The sequence below is a fragment of the Oculina patagonica genome, chromosome 4, assembly GCF_052425735.1.
Source record: "Oculina patagonica isolate OP01 chromosome 4, crgOcupat, whole genome shotgun sequence".
Lineage (NCBI taxonomy): Eukaryota > Metazoa > Cnidaria > Anthozoa > Scleractinia > Oculinidae > Oculina > Oculina patagonica.
This window is the reverse complement of record NC_135761.1, coordinates 56,931,324-56,955,274: the sequence shown is the minus strand read 5'-3', so window position 1 is coordinate 56,955,274 and position 23,951 is coordinate 56,931,324. Positions and strand designations below refer to the sequence as shown.

At 40.7% G+C, this 23,951-nt stretch overlaps 2 protein-coding genes across 2 annotated transcripts; both read right to left on the bottom strand.

Moving 5' to 3' along the window:
- Nucleotides 1-426: 426 nt before the first annotated feature.
- Nucleotides 427-8,961, bottom strand: LOC144648886 (uncharacterized). The gene is made up of 8 exons (XM_078508333.1): nucleotides 8,831-8,961; nucleotides 5,747-5,934; nucleotides 5,105-5,279; nucleotides 4,364-4,759; nucleotides 3,403-3,726; nucleotides 2,535-2,756; nucleotides 1,113-1,292; nucleotides 427-791 (listed from the first exon to the last, which is right to left on the bottom strand). The coding sequence occupies exons 1-8, from the start codon at nucleotides 8,868-8,870 to the stop codon at nucleotides 724-726; spliced, it is 1,593 nt and encodes a 530-aa protein (XP_078364459.1). The 5' UTR covers nucleotides 8,871-8,961; the 3' UTR covers nucleotides 427-723.
- A 1,760-nt stretch (nucleotides 8,962-10,721) lies between these two features.
- Nucleotides 10,722-23,332, bottom strand: LOC144650815 (uncharacterized). Its single transcript, XM_078510571.1, has 8 exons — nucleotides 23,195-23,332; nucleotides 19,943-20,130; nucleotides 17,994-18,168; nucleotides 17,082-17,462; nucleotides 15,052-15,372; nucleotides 12,686-12,907; nucleotides 12,387-12,554; nucleotides 10,722-11,176 (listed from the first exon to the last, which is right to left on the bottom strand). The coding sequence occupies exons 1-8, from the start codon at nucleotides 23,253-23,255 to the stop codon at nucleotides 11,109-11,111; spliced, it is 1,584 nt and encodes a 527-aa protein (XP_078366697.1). The 5' UTR covers nucleotides 23,256-23,332; the 3' UTR covers nucleotides 10,722-11,108.
- Nucleotides 23,333-23,951: the final 619 nt, after the last annotated feature.

Here is a 23,951-nt window from a genome sequence, read left to right as displayed (position 1 = left end):
CAAAAGAGGAAATCAAGTACGATCAAACTTGAATATTTCAGGAATGAGAAAGAATATTTCGACGGAATACAATCAGTGAACTGGAATAATTTAAGCTAAATACTTCAAGACCAGCCGCGAACCCTGACATACACTTGCATTGGACTCTCATGATCCCACTTGGACAACGATCTGCGCGTTCTAAAACTGGCATTGGTGACTGTGACCTCGGAAACAAAATTTTTACATCAATAGTCTTCGGGCTCGCCAATTTTTCGGTGAACGACTAAACATTCAAAAATAATGTTGACAATTCTTTCGCCTTCAGTGCAACCGTTGGACCGAACAAGCTCTTTAACCTCGCCGCCAAAACAATGCCTTTTTTTAATGTGCCAGTTTGGGTAATTTTGTAAAGAACAGTAACAAATCGATACACAGTTATTTGGTAATATTTATAATCATCCTTTTATTGCGATTATTGTTACAACAGCTTACTGTACATTTTTCACAGATCTTATAGCTTTCCCGTGATGCTGTTTTCGCTAGGTTTATTCAAAACACCAATGAAAAAAACTTAACTTATCTTGCGCAGTATAGGTTATGCCGATAAACTGTAAAAATCTTCCATCTCCCTCCCTTATTCACCTATTTTTAATGCGTAACTATCTAAATCCGTTTGCTAGTCGTAAATGGTTAAACTGAGAAACAAAACTACAAAAAAGGCAAACAAAAGCCGTCGGTTCTTCACAGACCAATCGTCAGTGACGTCAAGACAAAAAAGCCAATCAACTGCAACATTCCTGGGCGATAACCTATCACGTGACAAAGTAAAACATAAAGGTTATTAATGCATGGTGTGTATCCCTGGACGTTACTGTCAGTTAACTCTTTGACCCCCGCCTTCCAAATTCAACGAAAGAGGGGTCTGTGCACTACCATTGTTAAAATGGCAATTCTTCAGTTGAACATACTTCCGGTGAAAAATCCCCCCACCCGACTTAGCCCGATTAAGGCCCATTTTAGCCCGAGCCGGAGGCGAGGAACCTGTCTGCTAGCCTTGTACCTTGGTTGATTTCAATTTTAGCTCCGACAGCAACAGTCGTAATGTAGCTATCACAAACTAAATATCTCACCATGTGCAGCACTTTTGATGGTATTTATAAACGTAGGGGTAGTCTCGGTGCCATTGTAAGTTGAGCTCCACTCTGCTTTGAAACCTTTGAAAGTGTCCAGCTCGTCCGAGTGAAACATGATATACAGGGACTGGGCCGAGGCATTTACGGGCTCTGGCAATGTCTTCCCACAATACTTTCCTGTAAGAAATGTAATATGGAGTCACTGGAACGGGAGGAATTGAGAAAGCAAAAGAAGATTAGAAAACAATCCTTTTTAATCCAATGCCAAGAAGATTATAAATGCTAGCTCTTAACATCTGTCTCATAAAGCGACTATAATTGAGTTTTTACTCCCCCTGAGTGGGGTCCACTCTCGTCTCCAGAGTAGGCATGAATAGATTGTGCTAGTAAATTCAGAAAAAGTTGCTTCACAATATGCCCAAAAGTTGCTCTAAAGTTGCTCAAATATCAAAACGTTGCCACCAAAATTTAGAAAAGTTGCTCTGTAGAGTCGTTTTGTTTAAGATAAAAACTAAAAAAAAACGTGTTTGTTTGTTTGTTGTCATTAAAACATTTTCATTAAATATTCTAACAATCATTAAAAGAGGCCAAAAATCCATTGTTATATGAGAAATATAAATACTTTGTTGTAATCAATATACTCTTTAAACTCAACATAACTTCAATAAGAGATAAAAATAAAAAAAATAAGAAATAATGAAAATAAGATAAAAAAAGTTAAAAAAGATAAAAATCCTTCGAAATGAAACGACCTTTTATGGTTTGGATCGGTTTTAAGTCAATTTGTTGCTCAAAAGTTGACAAGAAAGGCAAAAGATGCCCTAGGTTGCTGGTACTACAGAAAGTTGCTCAAAACGCTAAAAGTTGCTCAAAAGTTGCCGAGCACAATCTATTTATGCCTACTCCAGAGCCGCTTGTCCCTCTTAGCCGGGTGAGCCTGGGGCACGAGGAACAAGTAAAAGTGGCTCTGGGGACCCATGATTTAATTAGCTAGATTTTTAACAAAAAAAATTTAAATTTAGCCAATCAAAATAACCGTTGATACTAAAATCCATACAGACTCGCAAAAAACAAACGGACTCCCAAGTTTACTCGCAAGTGCACGCAAAAAACCCATTTTAATGCTACAACACGCGCTGCAATCCAGTATTTGAAAAAAAAAAAACAAGACTTGCGTTGACTTGCGTTGGGTGGCCAAACGGTGAGAAACGTTGCCTTGCGTGGAAATTTGATCTCGACCAAAGTGAACGCAAGTCATCGCAAGTCAACGCAAGTCTTGGCCAAATGGAGACGCAAGTAAGACAAAAGTTATCAACTTGCGTCCACTTGCGTCTCTGTTTGGCCAGGCCTTAAAACGAGCCTTTGGGGCTAAGGCTTAATCACAAGCTAGAATCTAGGAAGCTAGAAACGACATTTTACCAATCAACGGTGATGTTTCATCTTTTCCATCCCGAATAACAACATAGTCAGCAGTGCAGTTAACACTCTCCTCCAAATCAAATGCTGTAAACTCGAGCCGGAGATCTTTCTGGTCAGAACCCACTGAAATTGTCCATGCGCAGTCAAGTTTGTTCGGGTACTGTGTGTCGTAGTATGGTGTCATGATTTCTCCCTCGTCCGCTGTTTTCTGTTCAGTACATTCTGTTAATTTAATAGAGGATAAAAAAGAATATTTGTCATTTGAAAAGTTCTAAGATCAAATATAAGCTCTTAGTATTACATGGAAACATTGTCCAGGAACCGGCCAACATGCTCGCAAAGAACTCGAAAAACAAAACCACCATCATACTGAAGGGTAAGATCGATCACGCATGAAATCTTGACAATTTGACAAAAAGCCAAATAAAGCTTGAGCCACGCCCAGGTTAGCTTCCTTTAGATAGCTAAGTGACCCATACAGCCGGAGCCTATCCCGATTTACGTAGCATTAAGCGACTAAGAGTATTGCTACCGGGTCCCCCTGGATGGGACGCCAGTCCATCGCAGGGTTTTCCCCCAGCAGTATATTCGCCGGTACCCATTTATACACCTGAGAGAAGAGAGGCAATGTGAGAAAAAAGTGTCTTGCCCAATAACACAACGCAGCGCCCCGGCCAGGGCTCGAACCCGGGCCGTTCAACGCAAAGTCGAGCGCGCTAACCATTAGGCCACCGCGCCTCCCACAGCTTGCTTTAGGGGTTCAATTCAAATGTTGCGACGAGCATCACCACCCCTAGCCTATTGTTTCACATGGGAGTCCCCTCCCGGAGCTGATGCATGGCCCCATAAAACATGATTTTAATCTTACCAGTTTTCTTCATTTGACATTTTTCATTGGTCATGTTAGTGACCACTTCCACCACGCTATCTGTCGTTCGCCCCATAAACGTCACCATCTCTGGGGTCACGTGATTGATGTCGTCACAGTCCTTATGATAACACTGCTGCATGAATCCCCGAAAATTCGCAGAATCGGTGATGAAGACCGCTGGTAATGAATGGTCGGCATCCCAGAAACGGTAGTGATCGGAGCGGAACAAATCACCCATCTGATTTGTGATAAAGGAGAGCCAGTTACTTGGTCTGCCTTTCAAAAACCCGGGAAAGGCAATTGCAATTGTTTTGAAGGTGCCTATTGAAAATAGTGAATACTGGCTTTAAATGAATGCATTCCAAGGTAAATATAAGTAAATAAATATTTTATACACTTTCAGCTGTCTGTAGCAATCGGTAGACTGATTATTCGAGCTATAAGATTCATCTGATCCGGGGAGCAGGGATGGCGCAGGGGTGAGAGTGCTCGCCTCCCACCAATGTAGCCCGGGTTCGCTTCTCGGATTCAGCGTCATATTTGCGTTGAGTTTGTTGTTGGTTCTCGTCCTTGCTCCAACTTGAAGGGTTTTTCTACGATCGAGACCGACTGAAGTGATTCGACCTTCGTTTAGTATCCACGATCCGAACATTCTGACATGAAGAGTTTCTACGCTAATCTGTGAGACGTTGTATATTTTCGAAATACGCGAATGACGGCGAATCCGTTGAATGTATCACAAAAATCCACAATCTGTGCGCTTTGTAAGGCAAAATCTGTCGATTCGCGAACCTATTCACCTCTCTTATCTTTATCATCTTCAACTAAAAAATGTTTCATTTTCCCGCTGACCTAGCACAACAATTATTTAACATCCACAAAAGAAAAACGAAGTTCCAAGTAAATTAATGGCTCTGAGTTAATTACAGGGAACTAGCGAAATTATACTTGAACTTACTATCATTCTTGAAAGCATTTGAAATCGCACTGAGGAGCTTTCCGTCATCATGAGAACGACCAATCAAAGCCAAGAAGTCCCCTCTGAACTGATTTTGTGAGATTTTTGTGTGCGCTTGCTGTAAATATTGCTGAAAAATCGATGGTAAAGTCTGAGAATTTGGCGTGCTGTTGTGGTTGAGGATGGTTTCAAGGATGAATGCTCCTTGAAAGCCTGCTCCAGTGCTTTTGAGGAACTGAGTCAAGTTTTGGACAAAGAAAGCGCTGCCGCACCTTGAACCTGTCGAGCCTGGGCACGAGCAGTTTCCAGACCCCGAGCAGCTGGACATATGTTGTCCTTCTTCCAAGTCAAAAGCCACGAACAGGAGAGTGTAGTCACGTGTACAATTCATTTTGTCTGAAAGAAGAGTGGATGCGAAAAAGACAAGCAATCGTCGCACGAATACAAAATGTTCTCAAAACGTTATTTTTTTTACCAAGAATAATTCACAGTTAAATGAAAGGCACACTTCTTGTTGGGATTAACTCATATAGCCTGCGAGCTTGCTCTCTTACAGCCTGTCACTCCTACGTAAGAGAACTTGCTGTTGAAGACTTGATGTTTTATAAATGGCCGCACGTTTTCATTTATTCTACCACCTATTCCTTCATGGGAAAGAAGGCCCTGAATTGCTTTGAGGCCTTCCCCCCCCTCCCCCTCTCAATTGCTCAATATCGATTTAATAACAAATTTTTTCACTACCTGGACTGGTGTACAGTTTAAGCGCCTGCAGTAGAGCGGTCATTCCGGAACCGTTGTCATTCACACCTGGAGTGGTCTGGACCGAGTCATAGTGAGAGCCAATCAGAACAATCTTATCGTCATGTGTCCCAGTGTAGAGGCCGGGCAGTCGACCAACGACATTTACTCCTGGATACTAAAAGGAAAGAAGTATTACGTGATTTTCGGTGTGTGAGGTCAGCGAGCTGGCCATTGTAGCAATACCAGCAAGGGACGTAGTTACACGATATGTGGTGGGAGCAGGAGTCCATTTGAGAGCCAGTGCACCTAAAGCTCGAAAATCGCGCACTATAGCCAGTAAAACTAGTTAACGTTTGTTGCTGCTCGTAGTATATTTAGAAGGCAGCACACCCACTTGGCGCGTAATTTGGATTTATTATCTAGTGTGCAAAGCAGACGAATATATTTGTTTTCTGTTAAACCTCCTCTTGGCTCTAAAGAGGCTCGATTACCAAGGAGTTTGAAGCTTTCCTTTCCTCTGACCTTGATCGAATAAACGTTTTTTTTTTTGCGTGCTACTTTATCCCCTTCCCAACTCAATTTTCTTGTTTTCGTTTGCTTTATAATTTCGCGCGTATTGGAAAAATCAAGTCCCTTGTTTACCTTCGCTTGGTTGCTAGGGAATTCTTCAGTCCACGTGTGCAGACCGTGATCTTTAAACGATTTGACGATGAAGTCACGTGCTCTTTGTTTGGCAGCGGGGTCGACGTTGACATTTCTTGTGCTGTTGAAGTGGTTCAGTATCGAGCGCAGAGACTGGGTCTTAGAGACCGACTCCACGCTGAGCCATACTGTAAAATCAAACCATAATAAATTGGGTTGGTAAGTAGATGTAAGCAGGCAGACAGGCAGGCAGGCAGGCGGACAGTAAGTAGGCAGGCAGGCAGGCAGGCAGGCTGGCAAGCAGGCAAGCAGGCAAGCAGGCAAGCAGGCAAGCAGGCAAGCAGGCAAGCAGGCAAGCAGGCAAGCAGGCAAGCAGGCAAGCAGGCAAGCAGGCAAGCAGGCAAGCAGGCAAGCAGGCAAGCAGGCAAGCAGGCAAGCAGGCAAGCAGGCAAGCAGGCAAGCAGGCAAGCAGGCAAGCAGGCAAGCAGGCAAGCAGGCAAGCAGGCAAGCAGGCAAGCAGGCAAGCAGGCAAGCAGGCAAGCAGGCAAGCAGGCAAGCAGGCAAGCAGGCAAGCAGGCAAGCAGGCAAGCAGGCAAGCAGGCAAGCAGGCAAGCAGGCAAGCAGGCAAGCAGGCAAGCAGGCAAGCAGGCAGGCAGGCAGGCAGGCTGGCAAGCAGGCAAGCAGGCAGGCAGGCAGGCAGGCAGGCAGGCAGGCAGGCAGGCAGGCAGGCAGGCAGGCAGGCAGGCAAGCAGGCAGGCAGGCAGGCAGGCAGGCAGGCAGGCAGGCAGGCAGGCAAGCAAGCAGGCAGGCAGGCAGGCAGGCAGGCAGGCAGGCAGGCAGGCAGGTAGGTAGGTTGGTACGTAGGTAAGTAACTAGCTAGGTACGTGGGTACGTCAGTCCTTCCATCCGTCCGTCAGTCAGTATGCATGTAAGTCAGTCAGTCAGTCAGTCAGTCAGTCAGTCAGTCTGTTATACTTTATAAAGATACGGCGCATTTGTTTGCCTTCCTTCGTCTCTAGAAATACCGTAATTAAAGCACCGTCAATCACATTTTATTTTGTAAAGTTGGTTTTCGATACCATGACGTCACAGCAGTATTTGCATTTTGAAATGGCTCCGCTATAAACTTGCGGTCAACACAACACGCACAAAAATTTCATTTTCCAGTAAGTCGTAAAATAAGTCAAACGCGACCCGATCGCGTGCAAGTCCATTGTTCAAGATGCTGTTATCCGTTAGGGTTTTCTTTATCTCTCTATGATGAAAAAATATTTTGTTTAAATATGAAATATGAATAAATATTTTGAGGCGTTTCACCTGCGTATCACCACAATCATACATGGTGTTTCACTCATTGCAGGGATTGATTAACACATTATAACAAAAAGAGACTTAAATTTCCCGTTTCAGAAAAACCTTGTAGGTTTTTTTTAATAAAAGCTTCGTGGTCTCAACCACTAACCCTCAAGATAGAAAATAAATAAACAAACTTAATAGCCTGAGAAGGAATATCAAACCAACGTAAGAACTTCCCGTTTTTCACCAGCCTGATTACCATAAGTAAGGATAGAGAGACGAAATTTAAACAACGCAATTTGAATTTAACAAGGTCTGCAATAACACCCTTGCAAAGACTTCAAACTGACGTTTGTTACCTTATTATAGGAAATTAACGCTCCATGAATTTAACGCGTATTTTCGTGAATTTTTGTCAGCGTTAATTTCCGCAACATTAAGTGAAGTGTTAATATCCGCGACCTTAATTCCATAAACATTAACATTAACCCAAATTCTAGATTCTGACCAGGTATAGTTGACTTTCTCTTTTCTGCAAACTGTGTTTCGATCTTTTGCAATGTAAAATCCTACAGGTATATTGTTTACGATATTACCAGTTCATGCCTGCTTTCAGAAGGGCAGTTTGACATCTGACATATCCACTTATGTTTTCGGCCAAAACAAATTCATTGTTTAAATAAAATTCGTTTTTTTTTTCTTCAAAAATTGCGCTTTCTTGTGTTAATCACGTTAATTCCTTTATTTTTTTTTAAAAAAATACCTCCTCTTTCGCGTCAACTTACTTTATTCAGGAATTAGTTTCCCTTCAGTTCGCGTTAATTTAAGTCGCGTTAATGTCAAATACCTTAATTAACACGAGCGTTAATTTCCCATAATAAGGTAGTCTAAGTAAGTAAGTAAGTTAAGTAGGGGTATCGAATGGTCTTTGCGAGAATGCGAGCACAGCATTTTTCTTTGCGAGCGCGAGCATTGACCAAAGGTAGCCTTGCGAGCAACGAGCACTTGTAAAAATAAGTGGGCACGAACACCCACTTAAATTTTGCGAATATTCCGAGCAGAAGCCTGATTTTGAGAGCACTTCAAAATTGTGAGGGACCATTAATTATTCATGCTGTTTTCCGTATTAACTCGCGTTAGCTCCCTCAATTATATTCCACCCTCTAAATAAGTCGAAACAACGGTTAACCGAATTCTCATTTATATTGAGTTTGGTGCCGAATAGATCTTTGTTTTGTAGCGCTAGCGCTCAATGTTAGTTAGGGATAAATAGCGGTTAGCAATTAATTCAGAAAAGCAAATTTCATACTGAAACAGACAATGTGTACAAAAGGTAGGGACTTCAACACAATATATTACAAAAATGTGGAGAGATCTGTATATCGGTGTCTTTTTCCCCGGCTTTCAGATTTTTTGAGCTATAGCATCTCTTCAACACTTTGGGTTCAGAGGTTCCATTTCCGTCCGTGTGAAGCAGAGAACCCGCAAAAGGGTGACATGAACGTGGCTTTGACGCTCACGCGCTTTTGCAGCTTCCGCATTGCAAACATTTCATCAAAACTCCAATACCTCAAATAGCACCCAGGGAACGTCTTTAAAAAAATGGCTCCCCAAGATCTCAAAACGGAATGCGGCCATGCTTGTGAAACCTTGTCCCAACATAAACATTTCGGAAAACAGAAGTAAACGGCCGGAACATAAGTAAAAGTGAAGGATCCGGAACGGTTATTGACGTTATTGTGTTTTCAATGCCATCTCGAAAAACTAATATTCTTTTGTCTTTCTTACCTGAGGCCAAGCAAAAGAAAATAACTACAGCCTTTAGCATTTTCTCGCAGATCTCCACTATGCCAACACAGATCCTGTCTCCAAGTTGTTTGTCTCGTCTATGGCCACCCAGGATTGTTCAGTATGTTTTTTGGTTCCACTGAAACCTGAGTCGTAACTTCATAAAGAGTTGTGTGACAATGAAGTGCAAATAAACTATCATCTTTCCGTTGTTTCTCTATTCTTTTTATTTTTTTTATCAACAACTCTCAACAAGAACTTTTTCAACTTTTTATTCTCTCGAGAAGAACGAGCAAGCATAGAAGTTGCAAAGTTGAATTTTTATAACAAACATAAAAAATACGTGAAAAAAGACTTTGAGCGAATTAATAGCACCTGTTGTCAAATTGAATCGATATGGTAATGTTAATGCACGGGTGTAAATACACAATCTAAATTATTCAAATGGTCTATTAAGTTTGGGCGTCGCACCAAATTTAAAGCCATTTTAAGACATCATCTTGGCAAGCACCCCTATCGGACACAAAAATTTCATCGTTTTTAACTCAGAAATTTAAAGGGTTGTAGTGAGCGAGCGAGCGAAGTGTAATTCTCTCCTTCCCTCGATTCCTGTAAAGCATAGGCACGCAATGCGTGCAAGTGTTTAAGGCCTCTAAAGAATTAGACCTGTTCTCTGATTACCTAAATTTTTATTTAAATTACATAATATTAACATGCTTAATTACCAGCCGAAATATTGTATTGATATCAGTTTTCTTGAAATAGAACAAGACTTAATTTTTCTAATGGTATTATTTGGCCTAACCTTCACAAAACAAAAAGGAAAAATTAAAGGAAACAAAACAATTTGCAACGGTCGGAAACTCGGCCTGCCCTCGATAAGCAGCTTGGTGACAATCAAGCTAAAGGCAATAAAATCCCGGAATCCAAAATTTCAAACCCCCAAAAAACCTTCGATCATCCCCGTCACTTGAAATCCCGAGTACTCCCCCTGGGGGTCTGGAACATCCTCGTACCAAGACTCCAGGTACGAGAATGGGTTATGCCATGACATCATCATCCTTGTGGCACCTCCAGATGGTGCATAAGGCCGAAGGTTATACCATGTGCTGAACTGAAATGGGACTGACAACTTTGCACTCAGTTCATGTAGTGAGACAACAATGAGACACATGATAACACATTACACCACGTAACACTCAGTTCATGTAGCGAATACTAAACCTATATAGCTCTCCATTTAGCCTACTTTACTTTAGGTTGCCTGCGGTTACCCTTTATATTGGGGTTAGAATATGTAGCCAAAAATTTAGGGTTTCGGCAGCTTGTCGTCGGTGGCCTAGTGGATATGATTCCCGCTTGGTAATCTGACGACCCTCGATGATTGACAAAATTCGTTGGCACACCCAGCCCCATTTCCCCGTTTCAGTTTTGGACAGAACAATGTGCCCAAACTCCTTGTGTAGTGCGTTTCAGTTTGGAGCAAAAGTAGGCAGCAATTGAAGGACATGTACATGTCAAGACGAGTCTTCGTGCGTAACCATTCACATGAAAGTATATTTTACCTGTACGTTCATTTTCAGGAGAAGCAAACTTGTTTTCAAATTGATAAGTGTTGCACGAGGACTCGTTTTAAAACAGAGGCAATATGCAACTCAGAAACAAAACATGTTTTCACGACGCACGTCCTCGGGCTCTCCCCCTTCCGGTCAAAAATACCGACAAAGCCATGATCCGAAAGCTTGTCGACAAAACTTCAACTCAACGCCGATGAAAATTTTTTGAAGAGAATTGGGCCAAACAAATTTTTTCAACCTCGCTCTCAAAACATCCCCTTTCTTTTTAATCTGCCAGTTTGCGTTATTCTGTAAAGCACAATAACAAATCGCTACACAGTTTTTTGGTAATATTTATTATTATCATTTTTATTACGATTACAACAGCGTACTTTCATACAGTTTTCACATGTCTTATAGCTTTATGGTACGGTTTTTCAAGCCGATCTCGCTGAGATTAAATGCTCTGTTTTCGCAGGTTTACTTAATAGTCTTAAAACACCAATTAGAAAAAAAGACTTAACTTATCTAGTTCTGTATAATTAATGCCGATCAAACTTTAGAAATCTCTCATGCATCTCCCCTCCTTTATTCACCTAATTTTACAAAAACACACAATGTAAAATGTTTAATAAGCAACTTACTGTCCATTTGGTAATCATGCGTAACTGGTTAAACTGAGAAACAAAACTATAAAAAGGCAAACAAAAGCCATCGGTTCTTCACAGTCCAATCGCCAGTGACGTCAAGACAAGAAAGCCAATCAGCTGCCACTTTTCTGGACGATAACCTATCATGCGACAAGGATAGCATAAACCTTTAATCATGGTTAATAGAGGGAAATGGTTAGGAATCCCGGCAAAGTTCTTTGTTGTATGTTTTTGTTCGCTATTTTGGGGATTGACCCTGCACAAAACCTGACAAAATACAATAGGTGGTTACGTGTGTTCATGTAACTAACCAATAAAAACATTGCGATTACGTAATTCATGCATAGTGTATGAGCGCAAAACAAAAGATGTGCAGGGTCGTGGACCTTCCAACATAAATCTTGGCCTCTTTGTTTGCTCCTTTGATGTTTGCCGGGCTTCCTAACCATTTCCCTATATTAACTATGCTTTAATGCACGGTGAGTGACCTAAGTATTTTCACAATACTGTTAGTTAACTTTTTGACCTCTGTCTTCCTTTTTCAAGGCGGATGGCCTTTAGATGACGCGCGCGGTAAAAGCCCCCAACCCCCAAACAAGAAAAAAGGTGCCCAGAATTACATTGCGCATCCTTACTGCGCAGAATTTTGCGCGTAATTAGCGCGCGCACATAAACAAAATGGCCGCTTTTTTCTATGACGCTTAGTCGACGAGAAAAATAGATTATCTCTTTCTCTTAAACGAGTGTGATGACCTACCATTTTTTTTCTTAGATTTTGGGTGTAGGGATCAAGTTCTTTCTGTAAAACTAAAACAGATCAATTCCTATGTTTGAAAAAAAATATCACTAAAAATGTGTACTTTGGCAGTACTCGAAAGGGAACTATAAAGGAATTATGTGGTATATACAAGTTCTTCCTGCTGCTAATATGGGGACGCTACTTTTTTATTTCAAAATTTTAGTCCCCTTAGGGTAATCAACAAGTAGCCAAAGTTTGGTTAAAAATCTATGTTTAGTTCTATTTTGGAACAATGACCTTAACTGATTGAAGTTCCCGTCAATTCAATGTCTGACATTTTTTAGCTTCATATCAGGCTTTATCAGCCATTACAATACCACATGAATACCGGCCACACTTATGATTCTCTTACGTAACAATAGAGTAAACATCTGCTTAGCGTAATTATGTTTTTGACCCGACTCGGGCTCATTTTCGCCCACACCGCAGGGAAGGAACTGGTAACTAGCCCTGTGCCTTGTTGATTTTAGTTTTTCGACGGTAAGACCTTAGCTCTAGATCTGACAGTGAAATTATTAACATTGTAATATATCACAAACTTTGTATCTCACCTTGCACAGCACTCTTGATGCCAGTGGGTCTTGAACCCTGACTTGAACCCCATTTCGCTTTGAATCCTTTGAAAGCGTCCAGCTCGTCCGAGTGAAACATGATATACAGGGACCGGGTCGAGGCTTTTGCAACTAGCAGGTCAGGTAATGTCCTCCCACAATACTTTCCTACAAGAAAAATTATAATGGAGTCTCTGGAACGGGCGGAATCGAAAAGCTTACCGGACTCATTTACTCTTGTGCAGAGACTAAAAGGGGCCTTGGGGGCAAACTAGAAAATGACATTTTTATGTAATTACCAATCAATGGTGATGTTTTGTCTTTTCCATCCCGAAGAACAACATAGTCAGCAGTACAGTTAACACTCTCCTCCAAATCAAACGTTGTAAACGAAAACCAAAGTTCTTGCCGGTCAGAACCCACTGTGATGGTCCATTCGCAGTCAAGTTTGTTCGGGTACTGCTTGTCGTAGTATGGTGTCATGATTTCTCCCACGTCTGCTGTTTTCTGTTCAGTACATTCTGTTAATTTAATAGAGGATAAAAAAGGAATATTTGTCATTTGGAAAGTTCTAAGATCTAAATATCAGCTCTCAGTATTACACAGAAACTTTGTGTATGACCCGGCCAACATGCACGCGAAGGAGTAAAAACAACAAAAAACAACAACAACCGTCACGCATACGGATGAGTTAGATGACTCGAAGATGACTCAGATAGACCTGGCATGAAATCTTGAGCTTCGGCCGCTGCATCATGCCCAATAATGCTGTGAACCGACCTAATTATCTATTATAATTATTGACCCTCCTAAAACCCTATTTTTCTCTCTCTGCATTACATCGACGATTTCAGTCGCTTCCGCATTTATTTTTTGCTACACGGCTGCAATCGTCAATATATAGAAGAGAACAATAGCATTTTAGCAGGGTCAGTAACTATTTGACAATATCTATATACCCATTTTAGTCAATATACCTCTTAATTGTCTGTCGGTTTTAGAACACTTAGAATGGTATCTTTTTGGGTCAAATAGAATTCAAATTCTCCGACAGGCATCACCGTCCCTATTATATTATTATATGAGAGTCCCCTCATGAGATTGATGCATGGTCCCATAAATATGATTTTAATCTGCTTTATGATCTCTATCTATGATATACGTGTCAGGCCCGTAGGTTGGATTCTTTTGAGGGGGTTTCTTATACTGTTTGGGAGGTATTTTTTAACGCCGGAGGCACTAACACGAGCGCCGAAGGCGCGAGCCTCTAGGGGGGTCTGGGGGCATGCCACCCCAGGATATTTTGCAAATTTACGTTCTCTCAAGTTCCATTTCCTGCATTTTGACATTGGTCCGGGGTGAGGTGGGATGCATTTTCCCTCAATATTAGCTCTTCGGAAAGTGAAAACTCCTAAAAAAGTTCTGAAATGTTCAGAAATGAGTGTGTGTGCATTAAGACATCTTGAAAATTTAGTTTCTGACAAATGTGCATGCTTGCTTATCCAGCCAACTTACGCTAGTTCTGACTGCCGCGGGCGCCACGTGCACGACAAGGATGGAAAGCAAGACGAACATCATTTAACCAATCCAAAGATTGCAACTTCTCATTATAGTGCCAAAATGTTGCGGCTTTCTCCGATAATCCTGGCAAGGAAGGTAGTCGTCCATATAATCGACCGGTCACAATCTTTTGATTGTCTTGTGTAATTTTTTTATCTTTTCAACCCTCCAAAAATGCTGACTTCAAACATTTTAGGGGGTTCGTTCGAACCCCTCGAACCCCCCCCCCCCACCCTACGGGCCTGCGTGTATGGTGCCGACTTTTATACTGATTTTCAAACTAAGATTGATAATAAAGGAGATAAATTAAGAAATAAAAAGTGTCGATCCAAAATAATCAACAACTTTAAAACTGATTCGAAGAAGCATCAACATGAAGTGATTAGATGTAACAAAAAACTGAAATTTTACTCTACTTTCAAAACAGATGTTACTCCCTCTAACTCACTAGAACTTATCACAAATCTAAAACATCGTCGGGCAGTAGCAAAACTTAGAAACTCCTGTAAAACGTTTTATTGAATTGGCTTAATTTCAAGTTTTACAGGTGTAGCGCAGCACCTGTAACTACTAGTTGGACGCTTGTAACTTCGGCTTGCAACGACGTTCATTGACCTTGATTTTGCGCGCGCTTGTAAAAACATTAATTGAAACTGGAAGACATTCTAATTCTAAACTCCCTGACCATCTGAGAAACTGACAGTACTATAGCTGAAATGAAGTTGAAAACGAAAAATATTTTCTATTTTAATGTAGTAGATATAATACGATTAGAAAATCTATAATAGACGATATTGATAGAAACTATTCTGATTTTAGTTCTTTAGATGCTAACCACAAAATTGTATTCTTTTTGATAATATAGATGTCTTACTCTATAAAAAAAAAATAGGTTACTTCATTCACGAAGCTTTTACATTAAGAAATGAATTGACAGTCCCAACAATTGTCAATTAATTGATTTTATGACTTACCTTTACATATCTTTAGATGTTTTTCTTCTTACTATTTTTTTATCTTTGCTATATGCAATACCATTTGTAACTGGGAATGCAAATAAAGAAGTGTTGTTGTTGATGTTGCTGTACTTTGATTTTAATCTTACCAGTTTTCTTCATTTGACATTTTTCATTGGTCATGTTAGTGACGACTTTCACCACGCTATCAGTCGTTCGGCCCATAAACGTCACCATCTCTGGGGTCACGTGATTGATGTCGTCACAGTCCTTATGATAACACTGCTGCATGAATCCCCGAAAATTCGCGGAATCGGTGACAAAGACCGCTGGTAACGAAGGCTCGGCATCCCAGAAACGGTAGTGGTCGGAGCGGAAGAAATCACGCATCGAAGTTCTGATGTTTGAGGGCCAGTTACTTGGTCTGCCTGTCATTCCGGGAATGCCAATTGCAATTGTTTTGAAGGTGTCTGTTGAAAATAGTTAAGAGGAAATCCGCCAGGACTTCGAGTAGTTATTGGACAAAATTATGTACCAAAACTATTTACACCTGATTGCAAGCTTTTGTGTTACTGCTTCAAATATCTTATCGAAAGAAATCTTTTCTAACAACACCACACATCGAAAACATATTTTGAAGTTCCGCTGAATTCCACTGAATCGCTTAAAAGATGTAAGCTTTTGCCCATAGTTTGTGAACTTTAAATATCATTTTCTCAGACTCTGATAAGAAATTGTTGTACCAGAATTATTTCCACCTTATTGCAAACGTTTTTGTTACTGCTTCAAATATCTTATCAAAAGAAATCTTCTCTAACAACACCACACATCGAAAACACATTTTGAAGTTCCGCTGAATTCCACTGAATCGCTTAAGACGAATTTACAAAATGGCTACACGTGAGATTTTGCCCATACCTTGTAAACTTTGAAATTCATTTTCTCAGACTCTGATAAGAAACTGTTGTTGGTGTTATCACGGATAATTACTTACATCTTTACCTTTTACTAAGGGTAGGAAATAACGCAATATGATTTAAATTATTCTGGAAATTGATTTTTGTCCAACTTTAATAAATATTACTCGACTTCTTAGTGGATTCCGTCTTAATGCTTGATTTTAATGAATATAATCTTTGGTATTAAATACAAGTAAACAGTTATTTTATTTCCCCTGGTTTTTCCAGGCGTTTTCACCTTCGTGAGTGCAAAATTCTTTCACCGACGAAGGGCTAACGCTCGAAAGGTCAGCTTTTCCAAATAGTCAGTCAGTCAGTCAGTTAGTCAGACAGTCAGTCAGTCAGTCAGTCAGTTAGTCAGACAGACAGACAGAGAGACAAAACAGTCAGCCAGCCAGCCAGCCAGCCAGCCAGCCAGCCAGCCAGTCAGTCAGTCAGTCGGTCAGTCAGTCAGTCAGTCAGTCGGTCAGTCAGTCAGTCAGTCAGTCAGTCAGTCAGTGAGTCGATTATTTAGTCAGTCAGTCAGCCAGTCAGCCAGTCAGCCGGTCAGTCAGTCAGCCAGTCAGCCAGTCAGTCAGTCAGTCAGCCAGGCAGCCAGGCAGCCAGCCTGCTAGCCTGCCAGCCAGTCAGTCAGTCAGTCAGTCAGTCAGTCAGTCAGTCAGTCAGTCAGTCGGCCAGCCAGCCAGCCAGCCAGCCAGCCAGCCAGCCAGCCAGCCAGCCAGCCAGCCAGCCAGCCAGCCAGCCAGTCAGCCAGCCAGCCAGCCAGCCAGCCAACCATCTAGCCAGCCAGCTAGTTAGCCAGCCAGCCAGCCAGTCAGTCAGTCGATCCGATCAGTCAGTCGGTGAGTCAGTCAGTAAGTCAGTCAGTGAGTCAGTCAGTGAGTCAGTCAGGCAGTCAGCCAGCCAGCCAGTCAGTCAGTCAGTCAGTCAGTCAGTCAGTCAGTCAGTCAGTCAGTCAGTCAGTCAGTCAGCCAGCCAGTCAGTCAGTCAGTCAGTCAGTCAGTCAGTCAGTCAGTCAGTCAGTCAGTCAGTCAGTCAGTCAGTCAGTCAGTCAGTCAATATAAAATGTTTCTTTCCCGCGCACGGCCGCTGACGCAGCACAATAGTTTCTTAACACTTAGTAAATTTCTCCAGGAGCCTCTACCATCATCTAACATCAATCTGAATTTAACAAGGCTCTGGGGGAAAAGGAACAAGGCAGACTATACACTTGAACTTACTATCTTTTTTGAAAGCATTTGAAATCGCACTAAGGAGCTTTCCATCATCATGAGAACGACCAATCAGAGCCAAGAAGTCCCCTCTGAACTGATTCTTCGAAATAGCACCAAACACTTGCGGGAAATACTGCTGTAAACTCTGTGGAAAAATCTGGGAATGTGGTGTGCTGTTGTGGTTGAGGATGGTTTCTAGGACGAATGCCCCTTGAAAGCCTGCTCCACTGCTGTTGAGGTACTGAGTCAAGTTTTGGACAAAGAAACCGCTGCCGCACAATCCTCTTGGGCACGAGCAGTTTCCAGAGCAGTTGGACACAGGTTGTACTTCCTCCAAGTCAAACGCCACGAACAAGAGAGTGTAGTCACGTGTACAACTCATTTTGTCTGAAAGAAAAATGGACACGAAAAAGACAAACAATCAACATACGATCACAAAAAGTTCTCAAAGCTTGATCATGATTTTTTAATTCACAATTACATGAAAGGAACACCTCCTTCTTAATTAAAGGGTGTAAGGCTTCTATAGTTCAGTGTTTGATGTAACCTTTTTAGAGGGCATCTCGATGAAGTCTTGATATTTTAAATAATGGAATACCTTCGGAGGTATTCCTCTTTTCTCCTTTTTTATCGGAATGCACGGAATATCACTGTATCATTTTGCTTTTTCGCACTATTACCATGCTCCATGTTGGAAAACGCGACTGTTGCCGTGGGAAATAATGGAACGGTCCTATCTACTTGAAAGTTTTCAAATTTTACACACTCGTCCTGTATCATTGTATTTGTTGAAAAATTGTTCTGTTAGATTTGCGGGAAAATTTCATCGGGTTTTCCACACAAACAATGGGTAGCTCTCCTAGTTTCAACAGTTCCCAGGTCTTGATTCAAAAATACATTTTAATGGCGGTGTTTTACCTGGACTGGTGTAAAGTTTAAGCGCCTGCAGTAAAGCGGTCATTCCGGAACCGTTGTCATCCACACCTGGAGTGGTCTGAACCGAGTCATAGTGAGAGCCAATCAGAACAATCTTATCGTCACGTTTTCCAGTGTAGCGACCGGGCAGACGACCAACGATATTCACTCCTGGATACTAAAAAAGAATTAGGTGATTTGTGGTGCAAGGTCAGCTGGTTGGTCATTGTAGCAAAACGAGCAAGGTATGTCGATTAAGGTACGATCGGGGGGGGGGGGAGGGGGAAGTCGGCACTTTTCTTTGAAAACATAGCAGTGCCTGGAAACGATGCGAGTCTATGTCAATCAAGCCGTTGCTAAGAAAGACGTCACCCAAAGTTTTGTTTTCTCAAACAGACTTAAATATCAATGACTGTGAATAGTGGCGGAGTTTGCGTTTCATGTTTTACGCCGCCGAGATGTTTTTTGCATTTTCAGCAAGATTTCTCACTTGATGTTTCACGTCTCTGAGAATGTTTTGTCATGGTTGACATTTAACAACCAAAAAATTTTAAATCATTTTAGAACCATTGGAGTTATTTTTACTTAGTATAATTCGCAAGCCTTACTTTTGCCGGACTGGACACCGTTATCACTGTTTGTTGTTTTGATGTCCGGCAAACTTCAAAGAAGCAATCAAAATGCAAATAGCTATTGTCTGTTGTACACGGTTAAGACCAAAACATGCGAACTGAACAATGAACTTTGTCAAGCTATTCACTTCGCCTTAGCAACCATTCGATAGCTACTGCGCACACCCGGTTGCCCGGCACCGCTATGACCACTTTTTGAGTCGTGTAACAAAGGAAGTCCCCCCCCCCCCACCACGGGCACAATGTATAAGATAAAAGCGGGACTCCACTTAAGATTTAAGAGACATGGCTCATCTAAAACTTGAAAATCATACAAAAAGCGCACCAGCCAGTTTGTTGCAAGCGTGTTCTATTGAAAAAGCACCACGCTTACATTGGCGTAAAGGTCTCTAGTGGTCCATCAGGCCGGAGCTTATCCCGGTTTCTGTAGCGGTTTGGAGTATTTTCTTATAGCGCTTACTGTTACGCTTTCATCCATTTGGCAAGCGATATTTTGGCGCATCCAATCGTGGTCAAAGAAGTAATAATCAAATAAACAAACAAATAAAAAACAAACAGACAGACAAAACTGCAAAGCTGAATCTGTGCGCTCAATTTATTTGTTCCCTCGTTGTAAATCCATCACCGTCATCAGGATGGAAATTTTGGGATCGATTCTCTGACTTACTTTGCATTTTTTTACTTAGTTCCTAGACTGCAAAACAGTCGTATCTTTTGCGAACGCGCTCGGTCTTCGAACGAGAGCGAGAGGTCTGGAGCCAATGTCAAATCAGCGCTTCGCACCTCAACGTTAGGCGCTTTGCGCCTTCGATAAGCGCTTTTTCCAACGACTGTAGAGACAAAGAGACCTGAAGTCTGTTTTGCAGTCTACTTAGATCCAACTCTCCTCTGGGATTCTCGGATGCCTTTAATTAGAGCAGAGGAAGAGTTGATGAGCGCGCCGGAAAGAGACTGTTAATTCAGGCTACTTCCCCCCCCCCCTTCCCAACTTAATTTTCTCGTTTTCTTTTGGTTAGGGGCGCACTAAATAAAACACGTCCTACTGGTGATGTAACACTGGACGATTTGTTACACGAGACGACAACACGAGACAATTTTTAACGCAATCAGCTACGTCAGCAAATTGCTTTAAAAGTTGACGGCGAAGGTGTTACACAAACAAACTCCAACAAAATTCGGGCAAGTGTATGAAAGCACAATGTTGCGTTAAATAATTGACGATTCGGAGCGCCATGTTACACGCTGTCGATTTTTAACGCAACATTGTTGCGCTAAAAATCGAAGTTAAAAATCGTCTCGTGTAACATCACCTTAATTTACCTTTTGTTGGTTGCTGGGGAATTCTTCAGTCCACGTGTGCAAGCCATGATCGTTGAATGATTTCACGATGAAGTCACGTGCTCTTTGTTTGGCGGCAGGGTCGACGTTGACATTTCTTGTGCTGTTGAAGTGGTTCAGTATCGAGCGCAGAGACTGGGTCTTAGAGACCGACTCCACGCTGAGCCATACTGTTAAATCAAATCATAAAATTAAATATAATTGAGTCGATAGAGCAGTTTTTAGTTGAGTGTCGTAACACCAAAAGCAAAGTAATTACTCTGGCCTACACAAAGGACATAGACAATCCAGGGAACCAATCAAAACACGAAGCAAATACATGTTGCAAGCACGAAGCGCGGGAAAAAGTGCGCGAGCGAGAGACGATTGGTTTTGGTTTTACTTCTGATTGGTTAAGAAAGTGGCGCGAGAGTTTTAAACCAATCACTGAGCTTAGTAATACAAAGCCAATGCAAACGCAAATTACTTTCGACACTCAAGTGAAAACCGCTCTAAGTAAATGTAAGTAAGTAGGCAAGCAAGCAAGTCTGTCTTTCCGTCAGTCATTCAGTCAGTTAGTCAGTCATTCAGTAAAATTATTGTTTTCCCTTGAAAACTGCTTTTCAGCAATAAAACGAATGAAGAAAGGGACGGGAGCCGGTAATGTAATTGACGGGAAGCAAAAAGTTCGAAGTTTCCACCTCCTCCTTTCCCATGCCCACTTTTGAAGAGAAAAGCGTGATGCGAACGACACTGTCTATACTTCATTAAGACACGCCACATTTGTTAACCTCCCTATCACTGATCATTTTGTCAAGCCGGTTTCCAACACCATGTAACACAGCAGTATTTGCATTTTGAAATGACTCTACGATAAACTTGCGCTCAACGCAACACGCACATTTTTTTTTCAATAAGACACCCTACACGATCGCGAGTGACTCAGACTTGCCTACAAGTTGTATCCTAACATGCTAATCATTATTTAATGATAAAAAATGGGGGATCACTAGAATCGTTTTTGAGTTTTAAGCGCTTAAAGGGAAAATAAAGGGTGTTTTTAATAGGCTATACTGTTGCTATGGTTACCAGTGATGTCAAGAAAATAATCAAAATTCGTTTATTAATGATTGGGCATTTATTCCCGAAGTCTGCGGAAGATTTCCAGACTACCGGAGATGTCCGGAGTTTACCGAAGATGTTTGAAGGCTATCGAACATTTCCGAGGAGAAATCCGAAAATTTTCTCAAAGTTCACGAGTGATTCTATCCGATTTTTTAAGAGCAGGTGAGAATTTCCAGTACTAAAATTTTTCAAGAAAAAAACACTTAACAGTAGTTACTCCGAAAACAGTAAACATTAAAAAATTGGCTAATGTAACAGCAAACATTAAAAATTATGGGTAAATAACACTAAACGCTTAACCCCATTCAGACCCTTTCAATAACAACTTTCAACGGAAGCTTTAGAGACTGTAAATCAAACTTAAAAGATAAAACAAGAAGATCCATCTTTGCTACTCGCCGTTACTTGGATTTTTCAAAATTGTCCCTTAGTGTCACTAATAAACTCTTTGATTCTCTCTTTCTTCCTATTTTACTGTACGGCTCAGAAGTTTGGGGTATCTACGATAAAGATGATTTCAACAATTGGGAGAAAGATGACATCGAAAAAACACACATATATTTTTGCAAACAATTCTTAGGAGTGAATAAACAATGCCCAAATGTTGCAACCAGAAATGAACTTGGAAGGCTTCCTCTAAAATTAGCCATCGAAACCTCCATAGTAAAATTTTGGATTCATCTTCAGAGCTTACCAGAAAATAACATCGCTAAGCAATGTCTACAGCTTTCTAAGGAGATGGCTGATAAAACCCAGACAGGTCTAATGCTTAAAATTAATCAGTTATGCAATAAATACAACTCGAGCTCTTTAATATTAAATGAAAACAACGGAAAACTCTTTACTTCTTACATTAAGCAAAACATTAGCAAAGCGTTAATAGCTCATCAACTAAAACTAATTAGCACAAACAGAAAATTACAATTTTATCATTCATTTAAAAAAGATACCAAAAAATCTAGTTTTCTGGACGCAATCAACAATCCTCACCACAGAACTGCCATTAGCAAATTTCGTATCGAAACTGGTAGACACACAATACCCAAGACTCCTATTAATTTGAGAATCTGTTCTTTCTGCCATTCGGATGAAATTGAAAACGAAATGCATTTCTTATTTTCATGCAAGCTATACGAAAACATACGTTTAAAGTTCTTTAATGAAATAACCGCCAAATATAGTATTTTTAACGAGTTTGATATTAATGCAAAATCTTTATTTCTTTGTAACAGCATTGATCCTGCTGTTTGTCGATCAACTGCTGCTTTTGTTTTTCAAGCTATGTCTCTTAGACATGAAACTTTATTTTCCAAATGATAAAATCGCATTTTTTTTTTGTTTTTTTGTTTTATTTCTGATACTACTTGTAATTTCTCAAGTGTAAGTAGGTAATGCCATGTATTTTTATGGAAATACCTCAATAAATTGTTGTTGTTGTTGTTGTTATCAATACACAACATGCAAACTATAATCGTATAATAAAGCTTTTTTCCCAATAAAGTCGAAGTCACAGTTAACTGAATTCTTATTCATATTGAGGGTGTCGAATAGATCTTTGTTTTACAACGCTCAGTGTTAGCGTTTCACAACAGGCCTGCAGTTTAATCGCAAATTTCATATCAAAACAGACAATGTGTACCCGCATATGGAAGAAACTTCAACACAGTGTCTCGCAAAGAATGTGGAGAGATCAAACACATCGGGATTATATTTTTCCAGCTCTCAGAGTTTGGATTTATAGCATCGTCAGACGTCTTCAATACCCCGTGTCCAGAGGTTCCATTTTCGTTCTTGAGCTCGAGCTAGGAACAGTACTTTTCGGCAAAGAGAAACGACAGCCGGAAATACGTCTGCGTTCGCAGGCTACTCACGCACGTTAGCGGCGAAATACTCAAATACCACACATCACGAAAAACTCAAATACCTCTAGCACCCAGCAGGGAACGACTTCAAGAAATAGCTCCTCAAAATCTCAAACCGGTATGCCATTGCTTTTCATGTTTTATAAAGTGCTTCTGCACATTGCGAAATCTTATCCCAACATTTAAATGAAGATCATGAAGATCCAGACAAGCCATTGCGTTTTCAATAAATTCTATCTCGAATCTAATTTTCTTTTGTCTTTCTTACCTGACGACAAGCAAAAGAAAATAACTACAGCTTTGAGCTTTTTCTTGCAGATGTTCACCATGTCAACACAGATCTTGTGTCCAAGTTGTTTTCTTCGTCTATAGCGACACAGGATTGTTCAGTATGTTTTTTGTTCCACTGACACCCGAGTCGTGATTTCATAAAGAGTTGCGTGACAATGGCCGGATTGCTGGCAAACTGCCATCTTTCTTTATTGTTTTTTTTTTTTTAATTAAAGAAAAAGAACAACCAGAACTTTTTCAACTTTTTATTCCCTCGTGAAAAACGAGCAAGCACAGATATTGTAAATTTGATTTTTTATAACAAACGTAAAAAATAGTTTGAGCAAAATTAAATTGATATAATAATGTAAATGTTCGGGTGTAAATGCAAAATCTAAACTATTTGAGCGGTCCATTAAGTTCGGGCGTCTCGCCAAATTTAAGGCAATAATTATACAGCATCTTGGCAAGCACCCCACTCGGTAACAAAGAATTCATCGTGAGCGAAGTGAATTTCTCTGCTTCCGGGTCAATTCCTGTTAAGCATAGGCACGCATTGCGTGCAAGTGTTTTAAGGCCTGTTCTCAGATTACCTACATTTCTAGTTAATTTACATAATATTAACATGCTTAATTACCTGCCGAAATATTGTATTAATGTCAGTTTTATGAAATAGAACAAAAGTTAATTTTCCAATGATATTATTATTTTGCCTAACCTTCAAAAAACAAAAAGGAAAACTAAAAAGAAAGAAA